Source organism: Oncorhynchus gorbuscha, linkage group LG17 (assembly GCF_021184085.1).
Source record: "Oncorhynchus gorbuscha isolate QuinsamMale2020 ecotype Even-year linkage group LG17, OgorEven_v1.0, whole genome shotgun sequence".
NCBI classification, from domain to species: domain Eukaryota; kingdom Metazoa; phylum Chordata; class Actinopteri; order Salmoniformes; family Salmonidae; genus Oncorhynchus; species Oncorhynchus gorbuscha.
Window position 1 is genome coordinate 22,860,726 of NC_060189.1, and position 21,113 is coordinate 22,881,838.

The following is a 21,113-nucleotide window of genomic DNA, read 5'->3' on the forward strand; positions in this document are numbered from 1 at the left end:
TACAAAAAATGTGGCGGTACAGTACATATCCTAAACATGTAAAGGAGATAACAAGGTTCTGCTGTCTGTTCTCTAGCCAACCTGAAGGAGTTGATCTCCCAGACCATGGTGAGCTGGGCTCAGGAGTGTCACGTCCAGGACCCCGAGCTTGTCAGAGTGATGTTCAGCCTGCTGAGGAGACAGTACGACAGCATTGGAGAGCTGCTCCGGGCCATGAGGAAGAGCTACACTATCAGTGCTGCCTCTATACAGGACACCATCAACCTGCTGGCCTCTCTGGGTCAGATCAGATCACTGCTATCCGTACGCATGGGCAAGGAGGAGGAGAAGCTCATGATCGACGGCCTGGGGTAGGTTACATGTCAGTGACACAGTCTACTGCACGAACATATATAGTCTGATAACCAGGGAGCTTTAAAGTACCAATGCTTAATTTAAGATACAATAATGATCTCAATCACTGTTCCAAGTATTATTTGACCTGTTCTGAGTATTCTGTGTTTTGTATTTCCATCCAGTGACATCATGAACAACAAGATATTCTACCAGCACCCCAACCTGATGCGTGTTCTAGGCATGCATGAGACGGTGATGGAGGTGATGGTCAACGTGCTGGGAGGAGGCAAGTCCCAGGTACAGTTCAGTACTGCTACGGATGATAGAGGAGACTCTGATGTATCACAGCATCCATGACAGTTGTTGATGAGAGATTCAACTAGCACTGTGTGGCTACTGGGTAGGCGTCAGATGCAGCATAACACAACACAATGGCCAATTACGGGGAATGACTTTAATAAACACACTTGAGAATAAATATTGGTTGTATACAGTATTTGAAAAACAGGTTTTCCAGAGCTCCAATGTGTATGTGCTACAAACCAAGGCAAGGGAGGCTGTACTGCATGTAGAAGGGAGGCTGAGTGTGTGTATGGGAAAGGAGGGGAGGGCAGTAATAAATGCACCACAGCAGGTGGTTATTCTCACAGGCTGACGGCTCTCTACCATGACACTGGGGTATAGAGCCCGGCCTGGGGATGGAGGAAGGACAGAGGGGGGGTCAACATGGAATGGCATGGCAGGCCTTTTTAGACATTCGTTAGTAGTCAGTAGACCCAACACAAGCACGGAATAAAGTGATACTGTAACTGTACCCTCTCGTCTGTCTGCCTGCCTATTTGTCTCTTTTTGATGATCACATGAGTTAAGCTTGTATTTATCCTTTAGGTCTTCTAGTTTCAACAGTTTAACTTCTAGTAGTTTCAAGTTTTATCTACTAATAATATGCATAGCTGTCAGAATGTCAGCTGAGTCTCAGTTTTATAGTGAGAATTGGACAGGTTGTGCCTCATCAACCCTAGTCTCTGTGTTTTCCTCTCAGGAGATAGCGTTCCCCAAGATGGTGGCCAGCTGCTGTCGCTTCCTGTGTTACTTCTGCAGGATCAGTCGTCAGAACCAAAAGGCCATGTTTGACCACCTCAGCTACCTTCTTGAGAACAGCAGCGTAGGCCTTGGTAGGTACACTGCTCCTGGTAGAACTGGGCCTGGGGGTACACTGCTCCTGGTAGAGCTAGGCCTTGGTAGGTACACTGCTCCTGGTAGAACTGGGCCTGGGGGTACACTGCTCCTGGTAGAGCTAGGCCTGGGGGTACACTGCTCCTGGTAAAACTGGGCCTGGGGGTACACTGCTCCTGGTAGAGCTAGGCCTGGGGGTACATTGCTCCTGGTAGAGCTAGGCCTTGGTAGGTACACTGCTCCTGGTAGAGCTAGGCCTGGGGGTACACTGCTCCTGGTAGAGCTAGGCCTGGGGGTACACTGCTCCTGGTAGAGCTAGGCCTGGGGGTACACTGCTCCTGGTAGAGCTAGGCCTTGGTAGGTACACTGCTCCTGGTAGAACTGGGCCTGGGGGTACACTGCTCCTGGTAGAACTGGGCCGGGGGTACACTGCTCCTGGTAGAGCTAGGCCTGGGGGTACACTGCTCCTGGTAGAACTGGGCCGGGGGGCTCCTGGTAGAGCTGGGGCTGGGGTACACTGCTCCTGGTAGAGCTAGGCCTGGGGGTACACTGCTCCTGGTAGAACTGGGCCTGGGGGTACACTGCTCCTGGTAGAACTGGGCCGGGGGGTACACTGCTCCTGGTAGAGCTAGGCCTGGGGGTACACTGCTCCTGGTAGAACTGGGCCGGGGGGTACACTGCTCCTGGTAGAGCTGGGGATGGGGTACACTGCTCCTGGTAGAGCTGGGCCTGGGGGTACACTGCTCCTGGTAGAACTGGGCCTGGGGGTACACTGCTCCTGGTAGAGCTGGGGCTGGGGTACACTGCTCCTGGTAGAGCTGGGGCTGGGGTACACTGCTCCTGGTAGAGGGAGCTGGGGCTCCTGGTAGAACTGGGGCTGGGGGTACACTGCTCCTGGTAGAACTGGGGCACTGCTCCTGGTAGAACTGGGCCTGGGGTACACTGCTCCTGGTAGAACTGGGCCGGGGGTACACTGCTCCTGGTAGAACTGGGCCGGGGGTACACTGCTCCTGGTAGAACTGGGCCGGGGGTACACTGCTCCTGGTAGAACTGGGCTGGGGTACGGGGGGGGTACACTGCTCCTGGTAGAACTGGGCCGGGGGCTGGGGCTACACTGCTCCTGGTAGAACTGGGCCGGGGGTACACTGCTCCTGGTAGAACTGGGCTGGGGGTACACTGCTCCTGGTAGAACTGGGGCTGGGGTACACTGCTCCTGGGAACTGTGGGGGTACACTGCTCCTGGTAGAACTGGGCTGGGGGTACACTGCTCCTGGTAGAACTGGGCCGGGAGTACACTGCTCCTGGTAGAACTGGGCCGGGGGTACACTGCTCCTGGTAGAACTGGGCCGGGGGGTACACTACTCCTGGGGTAGAACTGGGGCTGGGGTACACTGCTCCTGTTAGTGCTGGGGTACACTGCTCCTGGTAGAGCTGGGTCTGCAGTACACTGCCCCTGGTAGAGCTGGGGCTGGGGTACACTGCTCCTGGTAGAACTGGGCCGGGGAGTACACTGCTCCTGGTAGAACTGGGCCGGGGGTACACTACTCCTGGTAGAACTGGGCCGGGGGTACACTGCTCCTGGTAGAACTGGGCCGGGGGGTACACTACTCCTGGTAGAACTGGGCCGGGGGTACACTGCTCCTGGTAGAACTGGGCCGGGGGTTACACTACTCCTGGTAGAACTGGGGCTGGGGTACACTGCTCCTGTTAGTGCTGGGGTACACTGCTCCTGGTAGAACTGGGCCGGGAGTACACTGCTCCTGGTAGAACTGGGCCGGGGGTACACTACTCCTGGTAGAACTGGGCCGGGGGTACACTGCTCCTGGTAGAACTGGGCCGGGGGTTACACTACTCCTGGTAGAACTGGGGCTGGGGTACACTGCTCCTGTTAGTGCTGGGGTACACTGCTCCTGGTAGAGCTGGGGCTGCGGTACACTGCCCCTGGTAGAACTGGGGCTGGGGTACACTGCTCCTGTTAGTGCTGGGGTACACTGCTCCTGGTAGAGCTGGGGCTGCGGTACACTGCCCCTGGTAGAGCTGGGGCTGGGGTACACTGCCCCTGTTAGGGCTGGGGTACACTGCTCCTGGTAGAGCTGGGGCTGGGGTACACTGCTCCTGGTAGAGCTGGGGTTGGGATACACTGCTCCTGGTAGAGCTGGGGCTGGGGTACACTGCTCCTGTTAGGGCTGGGGTACACTGCTCCTGGTAGAGCTGGGGCTGGGGTACACTGCTCCTGGTAGAGCTGGGGTTGGGGTACACTGCTCCTGGTAGAGCTGGGGCTGGGGTACAATGCTCCTGGTAGAGCTGGGGTTGGGGTACACTGCTCCTGGTAGAGCTGGGGTTGGGGTACACTGCTCCTGGTAGAGCTGGGGTTGGGGTACACTGCTTCTGGTAGAGCTGGGGCTGGTGGATACACTTGCTGGGGGTTGATGGAAATCACATTCTCAGTACTCTACACCCCTGAGTTGATGGAGAGTCTCTGACATAGGAAAATCACATTTATGTTTCTGTTTATGAAAACAAAGATAGTGAAATATACTGCTGCTTTAATGAGCTTAAATAAACAATAGAAGGTATGTGTCATTACTGCCAATATGAGCTGGACATTTTGGTTTAGCTCAGTATCAGCTGTTGACAGATGAACAGTCTGACAGTCCAATCAGAGTCTGGTCCTGGTTCATCATGAGAGTGTAATGCTGCCACCTGCTGTTGGCTTTAGGTTACTCCCACAACTTCCCATCTCAATGAGAAGAACCTCTGACTTTGTGGACTGGAGAATCATTCTCTGAACACCAGAATTGTTGTAAATACCTGTGAGAAATGAATAATTAACTTGGATCCTATGTATGGTTTCTCCCCGTAGCATCCCCAGCCATGAGAGGCTCGACTCCTCTAGACGTGGCTGCCTCCTCTGTGATGGACAACAACGGCCTGGCATTGGCCCTGGAAGAGCCCGACCTGGACAAGGTAGGGATACTGTCTCTATTGGATGTGTGTGTGTTGGTGTGTGTGCATTAGAATTGGGTTTTTGTGTCTATGTGTTTCAGAGTATCCTCAGTCCATGTGGCTGTTGCTAAGCTTGTCTTTGTTTTGTCCTGGTTGTGTGTCGCAGGTGGTGACGTACCTAGCAGGCTGTGGGCTCCAGAGCTGTCCCATGCTGCTGGACAAAGGTTACCCTGACATCGGCTGGAACCCCATAGAGGGCGAGCGCTACCTCTCCTTCCTGCGCTTCGCTGTATTCGTCAATGGTAGGTGGGGCACTGTACTGTAATGACTGTCAGCAGCTCCTGTACTGAACCTTGGTCTCTGTAGGGTAAAGTGGAGGATGCTGCTTGGTAATGTACTGTACTGTGCCTTCCATACCAGGGGTGGGCAGTGTCGTGTCTTTACTATCATTAAATGAAGGCTTTTAGTTTTTATCAAAGATTCTCTGTAATTAGTATTACGCGATTAAACTGATGAATCATGTAACTGTAATTAACTCAGAATTCGGGGCACCAAGGAAAATATTCAGATTACAAAGTTATCATTTCCAATAATAACTTTTCAGATATTTTATATCTGATCAATTAGTCTTCGAATTAATGAATTATTTATTTTACCTCACATTAGTCTCGTTCCAAACGTCGTAAATTGTTGGTTATCTGCACGAACCCAGTCTTCACTATGAGTCATCCATACACAATTCTCTTAAATCATTTATTTATTACTAACTAAGTAATTCACAAAAATGCATAAACAAACAAGGTAAATATGGTTACAAGGAATGACAGGGGAATGTGCCCTAGTGGGCTAAACCGGCATCGCGGCTTGGTGGACAAAGGGGGGAGTCAGCTGAGAAGTCACTACAGAGTGGTAATTATAACAATTGAAATGCTAATCCTTTGCACATGAACACTCACTCATTCGGGAACAATTGGAATCGATATACAGTGCCTTGCGAAAGTATTCGGCCCCCTTGAACTTTGCGACCTTTTGCCACATTTCAGGCTTCAAACATAAAGATATAAAACTGTCTTTTTTTGTGAAGAATCAACAACAAGTGGGACACAATCATGAAGTGGAACAGCATTTATTGGATATTTCAAACTTTTTAAACAAATCAAAAACAGAAGAATTGGGCGTGCAAAATTATTCAGCCCCCTTAAGTTAATACTTTGTAGCGCCACCTTTTGCTGCGATTACAGCTGTAAGTCGCTTGGGGTATGTCTCTATCAGTTTTGCACATCGAGAGTCTGACATTTTTTCCCATTCCTCCTTGCAAAACAGCTCGAGCTCAGTGAGGTTGGATGGAGAGCATTTGTGAACAGCAGTTTTCAGTTCTTTCCACAGATTCTCGATTGGATTCAGGTCTGGACTTTGACTTGGCCATTCTAACACCTGGATATGTTTATTTTTGAACCATTCCATTGTAGATTTTGCTTTATGTTTTGGATCATTGTCTTGTTGGAAGACAAATCTCCGTCCCAGTCTCAGGTCTTTTGCAGACTCCATCAGGTTTTCTTCCAGAATGGTCCTGTATTTGGCTCCATCCATCTTCCCATCAATTTTAACCATCTTCCCTGTCCCTGCTGAAGAAAAGCAGGCCCAAACCATGATGCTGCCACCACCATGTTTGACAGTGGGGATGGTGTGTTCAGGGTGTTGCTTTTACGCCAAACATAACGTTTTGCATTGTTGCCAAAAAGTTCCATTTTGGTTTCATCTGACCAGAGCACCTTCTTCCACATGTTTGCTGTGTCTCCCAGGTGGCTTGTGGCAAACTTTAAACAACACTTTTTATGGATATCTTTAAGAAATGGCTTTCTTCTTGCCACTCTTCCATAAAGGCCAGATTTGTGCAATATACGACTGATTGTTGTCTTATGGACAGAGTGTCCCACCTCAGCTGTAGATCTCTGCAGTTCATACAGAGTGATCATGGGCCTCTTGGCTGCATCTCTGATCAGTCTTCTCCTTGTATGAGCTGAAAGTTTAGAGGGACGGCCAGGTTTTGGTAGATTTGCAGTGGTCTGTACCCAAAGAGGGCAACGTCATGACAGCCGTTTTAGAGATGGCCTGTCTGTGTGGATCCTGCTGGGCAGGCTAGACTGCCTGAGGGGGTTAGCTGATAGGAGCCACAGCCTCAAGGTCAGTAGAGCTCAGTGGAGGAACAGGATCTCACTAAAGAGAGTGAATATTGGAAACTGCTCCTGGATGAAAGAGCAGGGCAGCCATTAATTGCTTCCTGACAGTGATGGACCAAAAACAGTGGCGATACATTGTTAAGCACTCACTAGATGAGCTTTATGTCTGGTGCTGTTCACCTCCGAGGTGTTTGGGAGCCCAAAGGAGTATTTTGTTCATATCAGTTGTTGATGTGCATGTGTGTGTACTGTGTGCCTAATTTGTGTGTGTTTTTCCACTGCCAATGCATTTTATGTGCATCTTGTGTCGACATCTTGTGTGTGTGTGTGTGTGTGTGTGTGTGTGTGTGTGTGTGTGTGTGTGTGTGTGTGTGTGTGTGTGTGTGTGTGTGTGTGTGTGTGTGTGTGTGTGTGTGTGTGTGTGTGTGTGTGTGTGTGTGTGTGTGTGTGTGTGTGTGTGTAACAAATGCATGTGTGTGTTCCAGGTGAAAGTGTGGAGGAGAACTCCAGTGTGGTGGTGAAGCTACTGATCAGGCGTCCAGAGTGTTTTGGCCCGGCTCTGAGAGGAGAGGGGGGTAACGGGCTGCTGGCAGCCATGAAGGAGGCCATCAAAATCGCAGATAACCCTGCTGTGGACTTGCCCTCCTCCGCCAAGGGGGTCAGCTCTGACGTGTAAGCTACATACTGTACCTGCCATAGCTATAAAGCAAGAGCTAACGGCATAGAACATCACAAAGTAAACGTTGTAAGATCATCATGAGTTAGTTGAGATGGCAAGGTAAGGCCCAGAAGACCTTCTCATTGGTTTTGTTATGGGCAGGTCTGCTGAGGACGATGAGGAGGAAGAGGTGGTGCATATGGGCAATGCCATCATGTCCTTCTACTCTGCCCTCATCGACCTACTGGGACGCTGTGCCCCAGAGATGCACGTGAGTTTAGCTGATGGTCCCACTCCTGTCACAGATCACCTGTACTCTAACCTACTCTGAGAGGTTAATTTGCATACAAGACATCTCAGCATCTGTTCTCTCTGACTCATCTGGATAAATAAAGATTGAATGAATGTCTGTTTTCCACCAGTGAGATTTCAATAGGACCAATGACCTTCTCTCCTTCCTCCTCCTCCTTCAGTTGATCAACAAGGGTAAAGGGGAGGCCCTGCGAATCCGTGCCATCCTGCGCTCCCTTGTGCCCACTGAAGACCTGGTGGGCATCATCAGCATACCCCTCAAAATGCCTGTCGTCCACAAAGGTAGAGGACTGCCCAGTTCCCACTTCAGCTCTTATAACGCACAACAGCACACACAACAGCACACAATAGCAACACACAACACACAATAAAATCCCAAATCACTCAGCCGTCGTGGTGATCTAATGGCATGCACACTTTACTCTCTGAAGTCTAGAAACAACAAAAAGTGATCTAAATAATGAATTGGTTGAGGTAGAAATGATGAAGTATGAAACTTAATCGTTTAAATGGTGGTGCCGTGCTTTTGATCCCAGCTCACAATTCATGTGTTTTTAATCAAACCAAGGCTTTCTACCTCCCACGGCTCTCCTCGTCTGCCTCTCATTTTTGTTGCCGGGTGTTTTTCTCTATTGATTGCTCTGCATAAGCTTGGCATTACTCGGATCTTAAAACGCTGCTAGCTAGTGCTGCCACACAACGAGCACTGTCGGCAGGCCAACAACTGAATAACTCAGCCATGCCTCGCTCCCCAGAAACCCTCTCACGAGCTGCACTGCTGCTAATGAATACACATTAATTATCTGGACTCGCATGCCTTTCAGATGAGGCTTGCTATAATGTATGGGTAGGTCTCCCTGTTTGAATACTGCAAGAAAAACATATTTACACAAGTCCTATTTATACAGAGACCCACCTCATCTTCTTCTTTTGTTGTCCTCTGTGTATCTCATTATTTTTTATATCCTCTTTCTTTGTCTATCTTTCCCTTTTATGTTATTTTCTCTCTCTCTCTCTCTCTCTCTCTCTCTCTCTCTCTCTCTCTCTCTCTCTCTCTCTCTCTCTCTCTCTCTCTCTCTCTCTCTCTCTCTCTCTCTCTCTCTCTCTCTGTCTGTCTCTCTCTCTCTCTGTCTCTCTCTCTCTCTCTCTCTCTCTCTCTCTCTCTCTCTCTCTCTCTCTCTGTCCCTCTCTCTCTCTCTCTCTCTCTCTGTCCCTCACTCTCTCTCTGTCTCTCTCTCTCTCTGTCCCTCTCTCTCTCTGTCTCTCTCTGTCTCGCTCTCTCTCTTCCTCTTCCTCTTAGACGGCACTGTGACAGAGCCTGATATGGCAGCCAGTTTCTGCCCGGACCACAAGGCCCCCATGGTGCTGTTCCTGGACCGGGTCTATGGTATTGAGGACCAAAGCTTCCTACTTCAGCTGCTGGACGTGGGCTTCCTGCCCGACCTGCAAGCCTCTGCTTCTCTGGACACGGTGAGTGGTGAGCTCACCCTCAGCTGAGAAGTGGGAGATGTGGAAGACCACAAATTAGGCTAAGGCATCAAGTTGTTTGTTTTGGCATCTAGTTCATTGTTTATCAGACAAGTGGGTTGAGGTATTCAAGGATGTGGGAGATGAGTGGAGTGGAGTGGAGGCTGTGTATTGAAGGCTTGTGTGTGAGAGAGGGAGTTTAAAACGTGTATTTAAAGCTGAGTGTCTATGTGGAGTCAGCTAAGAATATCTCAAAAATCAAATCAAATGTATTTGTCACATACACATGGTTAGCAGAGTGTAGCGAAATGCTTGTGCTTCTAGTTCCGACAATGCAGTATTAACCAACGAGTAATCTAACCTAACAATTCCAAAACTACTACCTTATACACACAAGTGTAAAGGGATAAAGAATATGTACATACATATATATGAATGAGTGATGGTACAGAATGGCATAGGCAAGATGCAGTAGATGTAAACAAAGTGGCATAGTTTAAAGTGGCTAGTGATGCATGTATTACATAAGGATGCAGTAGATGATATAGAGTACAGTATATACATATACATATGAGATGAATAATGTAGGGTATGTAAACATTATATTAAGTAGCATTGTTTAAAGTGGCTAGTGATATATTTTACATCAATTCCCATCAATTCCCATTACTAAAGTGGCTGGAGTTGAGTCAGTGTGTTGGCAGCAGCCACTCAATGTTAGTGGTGGCTGTTTAACAGTCTGATGGCCTTGAGATAGAAGCTGTTTTTCAGTCTCTCGGTCCAAGCTTTGATGCACTTGTACTGACCTCGCCTTCTGGATGATAGCGGGGTGAACAGGCAGTGGCTCGGGTGGTTGTTGTCCTTGATGATCTTTATGGCCTTCCTGTGACATCGGGTGGTGTAGGTGTCCTGGAGGGCAGGTAGTTTGCCCCCGGTGATGCGTTGTGCAGACCTCACTACCCTCTGGAGAGCCTTAAGGTTGTGGGCGGAGCAGTTGCCGTACCAGGCGGTGATACAGCCCGACAGGATGCTCTCGATTGTGCATCTGTAGAAGTTTGTGAGTGTTTTTGGTGACAAGCTGAATTTCTTCAGCCTCCTGAGGTTGAAGAGGCGCTGCTGCGCCTTCTTCATGATGCTGTCTGTGTGGGTGGACCAATTCAGTTTGTCTGTGATGTGTACGCTGAGGAACTTAAAACTTACTACCCTCTCCACTACTGTCCCATCGATGTGAATAGGGGGGTGCTCCCTCTGCTGTTTCCTGAAGTCCACAATCATCTCCTTAGTTTTGTTGACGTTGAGTGTGAGGTTATTTTCCTGACACCACACTCCGAGGGCCCTCACCTCCTCCCTGTAGGCGGCCGCCTCGTCGTTGTTGGTAATCAAGCCTACCACTGTTGTGTCGTCCGCAAACTTGATGATTGAGTTGGAGGCGTGCGTGGCCACGCAGTCGTGGGTGAACAGGGAGTACAGAACGCACCCTTGTGCGTGTTGAGGATCAGCGGGGTAGAGATGTTGTTACCTACCCTCACCACCTGGGGGAGGCCCATCAGGAAGTCCAGTACCCAGTTGCACAGGGCGGGTCGAGACCCAGCTTGATGACGAGTTTGGAGGGTACTATGGTGTTAAATGCTGAGCTGTAGTCGATGAACAGCATTCTCACATAGGTATTCCTCTTGTCCAGATGGGTTAGGGCAGTGTGCAGTGTGGTTGAGATTGCATCGTCTGTGGACCTATTTGGGCGGTAAAGCAAATTGGAGTGGGTCTAGGATGTCAGGTAGGGTGGAGGTGATATAGTCTATCTTTGACACACCTATTGATAGTGATTGTGGAACAGTCGAAGTTGTGCCTGGGTTGTGAGAACTGCTGTGTGACACTGTGTTGTGTTGACCTCTCCCCTTTGACCCCTCCCCTATAGGAGGTACTCAGCACCACAGAGACAGCTCTGGCCATGAACAGGTACATCGGCTCTGCCATGCTACCCCTGCTCACCCGCTGTGCCCCCCACTTCGCTGGCACAGAGCACTATGCCGTGCTCATTGACTCCACACTGCACACCATCTACAGGCTGTCCAAGGGCCGCTCGCTCACCAAGGCCCAGAGAGACGCTATCGAGGAGTGTCTGCTGGCCGTCTGCAAGTAAGGAGTTCCACTATGTACATTAGCACCCCTCAAGGAAGCGATAAGCTCACTGTGTGGCCATTGAAACACCTAAGCCAAACAGATACAGTATTATCCTGGGTCATGATGTAGTCTCTCTCTGATTTCCTGTTCCCTCCCTGGTCTGGTCCTCTGTCTGCAGGTACCTCCGTCCCTCCATGCTGCAGCATCTCCTGCGACGCCTCGTCTTTGACGTGCCCTTGCTGACGGAGTACTGCAAGATGCCTCTCAGGGTATGTCTCCTTTCCTTCCCTCTCCCTCTCTCTTTCTCTTCCTCTGCCCTTCTGCTGCCCTCCCACAGTAGGCTGTGGTTTCAGGGGTGTGCTCTGCAGCCTGCTTGAAGATATTAGCTCTCTATCCTGTTGGGCGTTAAACACACTGTTTATCAAACATACCGTCTCTGTCTCTTTCTCTGCCTCTCTCTGACTCTCACTGCTATTAATGATGACGTTCTCAGCATTAAGCAGATGTTGCCAGTTGTTTTGTTTTTATAACAACACCCGAGCACCAGGGAGCAGAGAGCAGCCTGGAGGAATTTGATTGCCTGTGGAAGACGGAACACAGTTGATTCTGCCTCCACTTAAACTGAGATAGGTCATGGGATATTCATTCTCACTATTATCAGCTGTAGATCCTATTGGAGATATTTGGCTTGGTGCCAGTGTGTAGTTGCCTTTCAGTACACCAGTAAAGTGGTGACCTACGTGTCTGTTTTCTATTCCTACAGTGTAGCCCACAGCAGACTGTACATACATCCTCTCTCTCAGTCTGATGGACTGTCCTTTGACCCTTTGTGCCCTCCACAGCTCCTGACCAATCACTACGAGCAGAGCTGGAAGTACTACTGTCTGCCGTCAGGCTGGGGCAGCTACGGCATGGCCTCAGACGAGGAGCTGCTCCTCACAAAGAAGATCTTCTGGGGCGTCTTGGATTCGCTCTCACAGAGGGTACGATGAGGTCTCCTTTAACACAGCACTTAGACCCAGGAGAATGGCAGGGCTTTAACAGGATCCTAGTTGAGGCTATAAAATAAAAAGGCTGCTAATGAGCCAATAAAAAACAAAGCTGCACTGAGCTTTGATCAGGAAGTGCTGACCATGTGGATACATGTTCAGGCCAAAAGGTCATAACCTTTAGTAATCTGGTACTAGACACTCCTCTTTAAGTGTCCTATTGAATTATCTCTCTACAAATGCCTCGTTGCCTTTCTGTGCTGTTGAATATGGCCATTGATTTTATGGTTCATCTTGTATGCTCTTTTTGAAGTATGGTAAATGTCTGGACCCAGCACATGAAAGTGAAGATGGTGACAGAAAGACCAGGCTGAGAACATCAATATTTGAACAGTCATCATCGATCTCAGCCTCTGCTCTCTGTAACTGGGACGACTCTGCATTAAGCATGTCTCTTAACCTCTCGCCATTCCTGCAGTCTCTAGTCGATAGTTTAGCCTTACTCAGACCTCAGTGGAGGTACCTCTGATAGTCCACCAATCAGAATGTGTTTGACATTGCAGAAGTACGATGCAGATCTCTTCAAGATGGCCATGCCCTGTCTGAGTGCCATATCTGGGGCCTTACCGCCTGACTACATAGACGCCACCATCAGCACCACCCTGGAGAAGCCTGTGTCTGTGGACGCTCAGGGCAACTTCGACCCCAAACCCATCAGCACAGCCACGTGAGTGGCCATTGGAGATTATGGCATATAAGGCGTGACTGTCTGATCCCACTCTGACATTATATGTAACAACTTGTTACAGGTGCCATGTAGAAGTTATGCACATAATTGATTTGATGTAATGTGCAGTGCTTTTATATACTTTATGACTGCGTTTACATATGCTTTATCCCAGCATGCATCATACCTGCAGTGAGTAATGGTTACTCTCTCTTGACAGCATATCTCTTCCAGAGAAACTGGAACACATTGCCAACAAATATGCTGAGCATTCCCATGACAAATGGTCAGCAGAGAAGGTAGGCCAACGATGAGCTCCTCTGCCAAGGAAATGTGTATTAGATGCTGCAAAATCACACCTGGAACCAATTCATTATAACAGGCCATGAAGATTAAGAATCTACTGCTTTTGCACTGTGTTTTATAAAGCCTTACCACGACCCTCTTGGATGAAACAATAGGAGGCTGGTTTCAGGGTTGCTCTCTCTATCCTGTTTGTTTTTATTTGGGTTGAAAAACTAGCTGGAAATGTATCAGGTCTGTAGTAGGGTCATACAGTACTTGTCTGTTCTCTCCAGGTGATGTTGGGATGGAGGTATGGGGACTGTATAGATGACAAGGCCAAGACTCACCCTCTACTCAGGACCTACAAAGGTCTGACAGAGAAGGTAGAGTGTAGTACAACATTACACAATATGGAATTGGTACACTAAAGTACGAGCTCAATAGGTAGACCTCATGATGTGGTGATTTGTTTTGAACTGATTGTATATCTTGCTAACTCTCGGTGTGTATCTGTGTCTGTGTGGTCCTCAGGAGAAGGATATCTACAGGTGGCCTGTGAGGGAGACTCTGAAGAGCATGCTGGCTATGGGCTGGAACATCGACAGGACCAAGGACGGAGAGACCATGTCCCTACGGGAGAGTGAGAAGATGCGCAAGATCTCCCAGTCCTCCTCTCATGTACTCAGTTTAATAACGTCCTCCTCCTCCTCGTACTTTACACTCTAAGAAAAAATGTGCCATCTAGAACCTAAAAGGGTTCTTCGGAGGTCCCCATACGAGATGCCTTTGAAGAACTGTTTTGGGTTCCTTTCCACAGATGGTTCTACATGGAAACCAAAAGGGTTTTACCAGGAACAAAAAAGGGTTCTACCAGGAACTAAAAATAGTTATCCTATGGAGTACACCCAAAGAACTCTTTTGGAACCCTTTTTTTCTGAGAGTTTATACCAGGACTGCTGAGTTATCTGTTCAGTGTTTGTTTTTATTACTGAATGTTTTCTTGTTGGCATTTGGCAGGCTAACGGTTTCAACCCGACCCCAATAGACACCATCAATGTGGTTCTGTCTAGAGAGTTACAGGTGAGTGAACCACACAGCTGTTATTTTGTAACTGTAAATAACTGGTTTGTTTATGACTAGGCTGTTAATGTTACTTAATTAACAGAGGTTCTCTTTGCTCTTTGGATCAAGGGCATGGTGGAGGTTGTGGCTGAGAATTATCACAACATCTGGGCTAAGAAGAAAAAGAATGACCTTGGAATTAGAGGTGATTCTATAATTATCTACCCTCCCTGTGAGATGGAGGAGCCAGATTAATGTAGTCAAGAGTAAATGTGAGATTTATTGGTTCTGATTGTTACAGTGTTGTCGTTTGTGGTTCCAGGTGGGGCAACTCACCCTCTGCTGGTGCCCTATGACACCCTGACCGCCAAAGAGAAGGCCCGGGACAAAGAGAAGGCCCGGGACCTGTTCCGCTTCCTGCAGATCAACGGCTACGCCATCACCAGGTCAGTGTGTGAACTTCAGTCCTTGTAAAAACATTGATTTGTATTGTTGTGACAGAATGACAATTTGTCTGTCCCTTCTCCCTGTGTTGTAGAGGTCTGAAGGACATGGAGCAGGACTCTTCCTCCATGGAGAAGAGGTTTGCCTACAAGTTCCTCAAGAAGCTGCTGAAGTATGTGAACTCAGCCCAGGAGTTCATTGCCCACCTTGGTAAGAGCCTGGTGACATTCATATTGTTGATCTTGGAATGCTCCTCTACCTTTTCTCTGTTATGGACAATGCTGCCTTATTGACCTGCTCTTTATTGAACTTTGACCTTGTCGTTTCAGAGACCATGGCTACCAGTGGGAAGACCGACAAGTCGCCTCATGAGCAAGAAATCAAGTTTTTTGCCAAAGTGAGAATATTGTAAATCTGTGTGAAACACATGAACATTTTAAGTACAGTACATGAGATTACACAAAGATGGTCACACATCTCCTAAATGGTATTTATTCTTTAGGTCCTCCTCCCTCTGATAGACCAGTACTTCAAGAACCACTGTCTCTACTTCCTGTCTTCTCCCAGTAAGAACCTGAGCAGCAGCGGCTACGCCTCTAATAAGGAGAAGGAGATGGCCACCAGGTCGGTACAAGAACATCTCACACGACTCTGCAGTTCCACTTTCTCACTCTCTGTGAATGCTACTTACTTACTCTTCTCCGTAAACTCCTTTCATCTTTTCATCTTTTCCTACTCTTAGCCTTTGACCTCCCTGATTTCGTTCTTTCTTTCCTTCTTTATCTCTCCTTCACTTTTCCAGCCTGTTCTGTAAACTGGCAGCTCTTGTCAGACACAGGATTTCCCTATTTGGTAAGAAGCTGATTCTCATCGCTCTTTGTTGCTGTGAATATTAGGATGACGATTAGTGTGTGATATGCTAATGACTGTACTGTGTTCTCCTGTAGGGAGTGACTCCACCACCATGGTGAGCGTTCTCCACATCCTGGCCCACACACTGGACACCAGGTGGGTAGAACACAGTCCTGCAGTCCTATGCCACAATATAACCCTTAAGAGTTTGACATTTTACAGTACATGTCATTGGAAAAGAGGGCTAACCTAATGTCTACTCAACGTTGCATTACTTAGGCCCACACATATGATGTTCTCCACCATGTTCATAATCACCAGTTGTTGTTATTCGTGTCGTTTTGGAATCACTGACATTAAGAGAAACAACTCCCGCTGGTATTTAGATAAGTACACTCATCATGCATACACAGCAGGTACTGTAGCTAGCTCCGGGCTCCTAGTGTCCTTTAGAAACGATGTGTTGTTTGAGGCAGCAGTTCTCACAAATGAGGTTAAAATAGCAATGCATTAAACATGATGTTTATGCTGAGGATGTAGCCACTGTACTGTACTGTACTTGCCCATAGGCCTAGTCTTTCAACTCCCTCCCTTTGGGAGAATCATCACGGCTTCAGAAAGCTTTAAGAGTCACAAAATGCATTACTAAAAATGGACTGATCTAATCTGCTTAATGTATCAAATAGTTTTTGGGGTGTAATATTTCTGCACGTCCTTAAACCGATAGTCTCACCTTGAATCTAAATATTTACATAATTTACTGTATAAATCATACACTGTAAATATTCAAGGTCAGATAGAACTTTTTATCTCAGTCACATGACATGACTAGAGTCCCTTGGGAGCTCTCTGTAGTATAGCTGGCTCTCCTCTATGGAAATTATTATTCTAATCAAATACGATCATTTTATTATCCCACATGGGGACATTGTTTGGTTATTGTGTGCACAAGCGGCAGCAATGACATACTCCACCATTTAACCCCTTCCTCCCTCTCCTCCGACAGGACGGTGATGAAGTCTGGCTCAGAGCTGGTGAAGGCGGGGTTAAGGACGTTCTTCGAGAACGCAGCGGAGGACTTGGAGAAGACACTTGAGAACCTGAAGTTGGGGAAGTTCACCCACTCCCGCTCACAGATGAAGGGCGTGTCCCAGAACATCAACTACACCACGGTGGCACTACTGCCCATCCTCACTGCCCTGTTTGAACACATCACCCAGCACCACTTTGGAGTGGACCTGCTCTGTGAGTGACCACAGCAAGACCTACACATCTAGGAGATATGAGGAGTGGCGAGAGTATGCTTTATATGTCAAATCACTGATGCTGTGCATATGAATGTAACCAACATACCTTTTCTGCTGTTTTTCAGTGGATGATGTCCAAGTGTCCTGCTATCGTATCCTGACCAGCCTCTATGCGCTCGGGACTGGGAAAAACATCTATGTGGAAAGGTAGTATTATTTACATCTTGCTAGGAGACTGATATCACAGATACTATATGTCTGAGATCTGTGTGTCTGTCTCTCCCCCCTCCCTGTCCCCTCCAGGCAGCTGCCGGCCCTGGGGGAGTGTCTGGCCACCCTGGCAGGGGCCATGCCTGTGGCCTTCCTGGAGCCCCTGCTCAACAAACACAACCCCTGCTCTGTGTTCAACACCAAGACCGCCAGAGAACGGGCCAGTGAGTTACACACACTTATACGTGATAGTGTTGTACATGTTACACCATGATACACTATTTAATGGTTCTTTACCTGTGCATGTAAAATAGTGCTCATCTTATTCTGTGTAGTCCTGGGCATGCCAGACGCCGTGGAGGAGATGTGTCCGGAGATGCCTCGTCTAGACGTCCTGATGAAGGACATCAACGACATGTCTGAGTCTGGGGCGCGCTACACAGAGATGCCCCACGTCATCGAGGTGGTGCTACCCATGCTGTGTAACTACCTGTCCTACTGGTGGGAGAAGGGCCCAGAGAACCAGGCGTCTCCGCACAGCGGGGGAAGTGTTGGGGGCAGTGTCTTCTCCACCACCGTCACCTCAGAACACCTCAGCCTCGTCCTGGGAAACATCCTGAAGATCCTCAACAGCAACCTGGGCATCGACGAGGCCTCCTGGATGAAGAGGATCGCAGGTTAGCTGGGTTGCATTACTGTGTGGGAGTGTACAGCAGTCTGTCACAGTGTCCCAGAGCTTTAGGAAACAAACTGGTTTTGAGGGCAAAACTGTCTTCGAATTTGTATACAGTGCCGATCAGATGAACCAGACTGAAAAGGGATTGTCTTTTGCATTCATAGCAAGACAGCTTTTCTATTGTTTTGTTTTTAATTGATAATAAAACAACTAACTCTGTGTCTGTCACTACGACTGCTGTGTGTGCAGTGTACGCCCAGCCCATCATCACTAAGGCCAGGGCTGTTCTGTTGAAGAGTCACTTCCTGCCTACACTGGAGAAGCTGAAGAAGAAGACAGTGAAGGTGGTGTCGGAGGAGGAGCTACTGAAGGCTGACAGTAAGGGAGATACCCAGGAGGCTGAGCTGCTCATCCTGGATGAGTTCGCTGTGCTCTGCAGAGACCTCTACGCCTTCTACCCAATGCTCATCCGCTATGTAGACAACAACAGGTGAGCCCGCTGAACCCTGGGTAATGGAGTAGTTTACAGTGGCATGATGTGGGTGTGTTTTACTTTTACCATAGGACCTATTGTAATGAAGGAATGTACTAGTTTGGTAGCAAGGCTTTGGAGCAGAGGATATTATATTGATACATTCTTTGGGTTCATCGCTCCTCTCCTCTTTGTCCTGCAGGTCCAGGTGGCTGAAAGAACCAGACGCTGACTCCAATGAACTCTTCAGAATGGTGGCTGAGATCTTCATCCTCTGGTGCAAATCACATGTACGATTTCTCCTTGAAAACCATGGACAAACTAACAGTTACAATGGAGAGGACGCTCAGAATGAGAAGTAAACGAAGCAGAAATGTCTTCTTCATACATTGTTATTACTCTTTCCTCAGAACTTCAAAAGGGAAGAGCAGAACTTTGTGGTTCAGAATGAAATCAACAACCTGTCATTCCTGACTGGTGATAGCAAGATCAAGATGTCAAAGGTAGCATTTATTATTATGTGCCTGCTTACTGAGACAGTCAAAACAGTTCTGCATCTTCCCCTTATTTTCAGTGGTGGAGAGTCTGCAGCCCGTGTGGTCATGCATGTTCACATCCTAACCCTGCTAACCTCAGTTCAACCTCCCACTGCTCTCTGTCAGCACGCTCTCCAGCTGAGCCTTGTTACTGGGCTTCATTCTGCAGAGGCAGCCCTTTCTCTCTCACTGCTCCAGTACTGCAGCAACCCTAACACTCATATCCCCCGTGGCCAACCAGTGGCCATTTCACCACCTCAGGGACAGGGAATAGATTTGTTGATTGTTGATTTTTTAAATCCTGTCTGCGTTTACACTCCATTCACTGGCATAGGCAGCAGCCATTGGCGTGCCCTGCCTCGCTGCAAACACATTACATCAGCCAATCATTAACACCTATCGGCCCTCCATCATCAGACCCGCCTAACATCATAACTAGTGTTTCTCATTCCCTTATGGGCCGACCACGTCCCATCTCTGTTATTGAAAGTCAACATGCCCATGACAAATAACATGAGCACATGTCAATGGTGTTTCTGGGTTATGGGGACCCTGGTGTGTGTGGCTCCTGCCTTCTACTGGCTGTCTCTATTAGGCTCCTGCACTGGTGTGTGTGTGTGTGTGTGTGTGTGTGTGTGTGTGTGTGTGTGTGTGTGTGTGTGTGTGTGTGTGTGTGTGTGTGTGTGTGTGTGTGTGTGTGTGTGTGTGTGTGTGTGTGTGTGTGTGTGTGTGTGTGTGTGTGTGTGTGTGTGTGTGTGTGTGTGTGTGTGTGTGTGTGTGCACCCATACATACAGTTAATTGTGTTTCTGTCTCTCTTGCTCAGTTGAATATGAGTGTCTCCTTTGTGCCAGCTTCTTCCATTAGCCTTTTTCAGTGTCATCGTTCTTGAATAATACCTCACTGTATGGTTAGAGGCAAACTGTGGGCTAATGCTGCTTTCAGGCTATAGCTCAATTTGAAATGCTTCATTGGCACAGCCTCTGCAGATTTTGCTGGTGATGAAAAAATGCCTTGGTTCTCTCTGCTACCCACAGGCTTAATTCAGCGTGTGGTGTGCTGTGTGCTCTCCCACTGTTAAATAATCTCCAGTGAAATACAGCACAGTCAGGTCAAGGTAGTAATTTGAAAGTAAAGGTAGACATAGAGAAAATACTAGACTGTGTCCCAAATCACTGCCTATTCCCTTTAGTGCACTACTATACATAGGGTGGTGTCTTGTGAACTTCCTGGTGCCAGGTGAAGTTATTAACATTTCATTCCGTCCTGGTATCAGTCAGGGGGTCAGGACCAGGAGAGGAAGCATAAGAGGAAACGAGGAGAGTTCTACTCCATCCAGACCTCCCTGATCGTGGCTGCCCTGAAGAAGATGCTGCCCATTGGACTCAACATGTGCACCCCCGGGGACCAGGAGCTCATCTCCCTGGCCAAGACACGCTATATCCTGGTGAGACGTCCTGCCTAGCCCACACTGGTCTGGGGTCAGGTGTTACCGACTACACATTACTCAGCAGAGACCAGTTTTCCATTTTATTTCGGTCATCAAAGTTGGTCAACTGGGTACGATTAATGAATGGTATATCTCATTGTTTCCTCATATTACTCAACAGAAAGACACAGATGATGAAGTGAAGGAGCATTTGCGGCAGAATCTGCACCTTCAAGAGAAGGTGAGCTAGAGAAAAGGACGAAGTACTGTCATTCATTAAACTAGAACAGCACCTCGGTATCAAACAGCAGTGATGTTTTCTAAGCCCTTCACTGCGCTAACCCACCCCCAGTCAGAGGACCCTGCAGTGCGGTGGCAGCTGAACCTGTATAAGGATGTGATGGTGAAGAACGAGGGGCCTCCAGACCCTGAGAGAACAGTGTTCCGGGTCCAGAGCATCTCAGCTGCAGTCTTTCATCTGGAGCAGGTCAGTGGCTGGCTGCATCCTTACTGTCTACAGTACATCCAGTTTTCTCCGTCTTATATCTGTGCCCCATATCTGCATATACTGGCTGTGCCCGATATCTCCATATCCTGGCTGTGCCTCATATCTCCATATACTGGCTGTGCCCCATATCTCCATATCCTGGCTGTGCCTCATATCTCCATATACTGGCTGTGCCCCATATCTCCATATCCTGGCTGTGCCCCATATCTCCATATACTGGCTGTGCCCCATATCTCCATATCCTGGCTGTGCCTCATATCTCCATATACTGGCTGTGCCCCATATCTCCATATACTGGCTATGCCCCATATCTCCATATCCTGGCTGTGCCTCATATCTCCATATACTGGCTGTGCCCCATATCTCCATATCCTGGCTGTGCCTCATATCTCCATATACTGGCTGTGCCCCATATCTCCATATCCTGGCTGTGCCCCATATCTCCATATACTGGCTGTGCCCCATATCTCCATATCCTGGCT

General features: G+C 48.3%; 1 protein-coding gene across 1 annotated transcript in view; it reads left to right on the forward strand.

Moving 5' to 3' along the window:
• LOC124001573 (ryanodine receptor 3-like) overlaps window positions 1–21,113 on the forward strand; it is a 170,997-nt gene that overhangs the window by 125,607 nt on the left and 24,277 nt on the right. Inside the window, 34 exon segments of the mRNA XM_046308480.1 lie at window positions 77–350; window positions 519–633; window positions 1,379–1,511; window positions 4,376–4,479; window positions 4,625–4,760; window positions 7,124–7,310; window positions 7,459–7,567; window positions 7,770–7,890; window positions 8,909–9,078; window positions 10,991–11,211; window positions 11,375–11,465; window positions 12,039–12,179; window positions 12,749–12,912; window positions 13,133–13,211; window positions 13,491–13,580; window positions 13,729–13,875; window positions 14,215–14,277; window positions 14,389–14,464; window positions 14,582–14,705; window positions 14,798–14,913; window positions 15,033–15,100; window positions 15,206–15,327; window positions 15,506–15,555; window positions 15,651–15,711; window positions 16,562–16,800; window positions 16,928–17,009; window positions 17,106–17,236; window positions 17,348–17,689; window positions 17,938–18,178; window positions 18,363–18,450; window positions 18,571–18,663; window positions 19,971–20,141; window positions 20,305–20,364; window positions 20,476–20,610. Coding sequence (XP_046164436.1) covers window positions 77–350; window positions 519–633; window positions 1,379–1,511; window positions 4,376–4,479; window positions 4,625–4,760; window positions 7,124–7,310; window positions 7,459–7,567; window positions 7,770–7,890; window positions 8,909–9,078; window positions 10,991–11,211; window positions 11,375–11,465; window positions 12,039–12,179; window positions 12,749–12,912; window positions 13,133–13,211; window positions 13,491–13,580; window positions 13,729–13,875; window positions 14,215–14,277; window positions 14,389–14,464; window positions 14,582–14,705; window positions 14,798–14,913; window positions 15,033–15,100; window positions 15,206–15,327; window positions 15,506–15,555; window positions 15,651–15,711; window positions 16,562–16,800; window positions 16,928–17,009; window positions 17,106–17,236; window positions 17,348–17,689; window positions 17,938–18,178; window positions 18,363–18,450; window positions 18,571–18,663; window positions 19,971–20,141; window positions 20,305–20,364; window positions 20,476–20,610 — 4,544 coding nt within the window.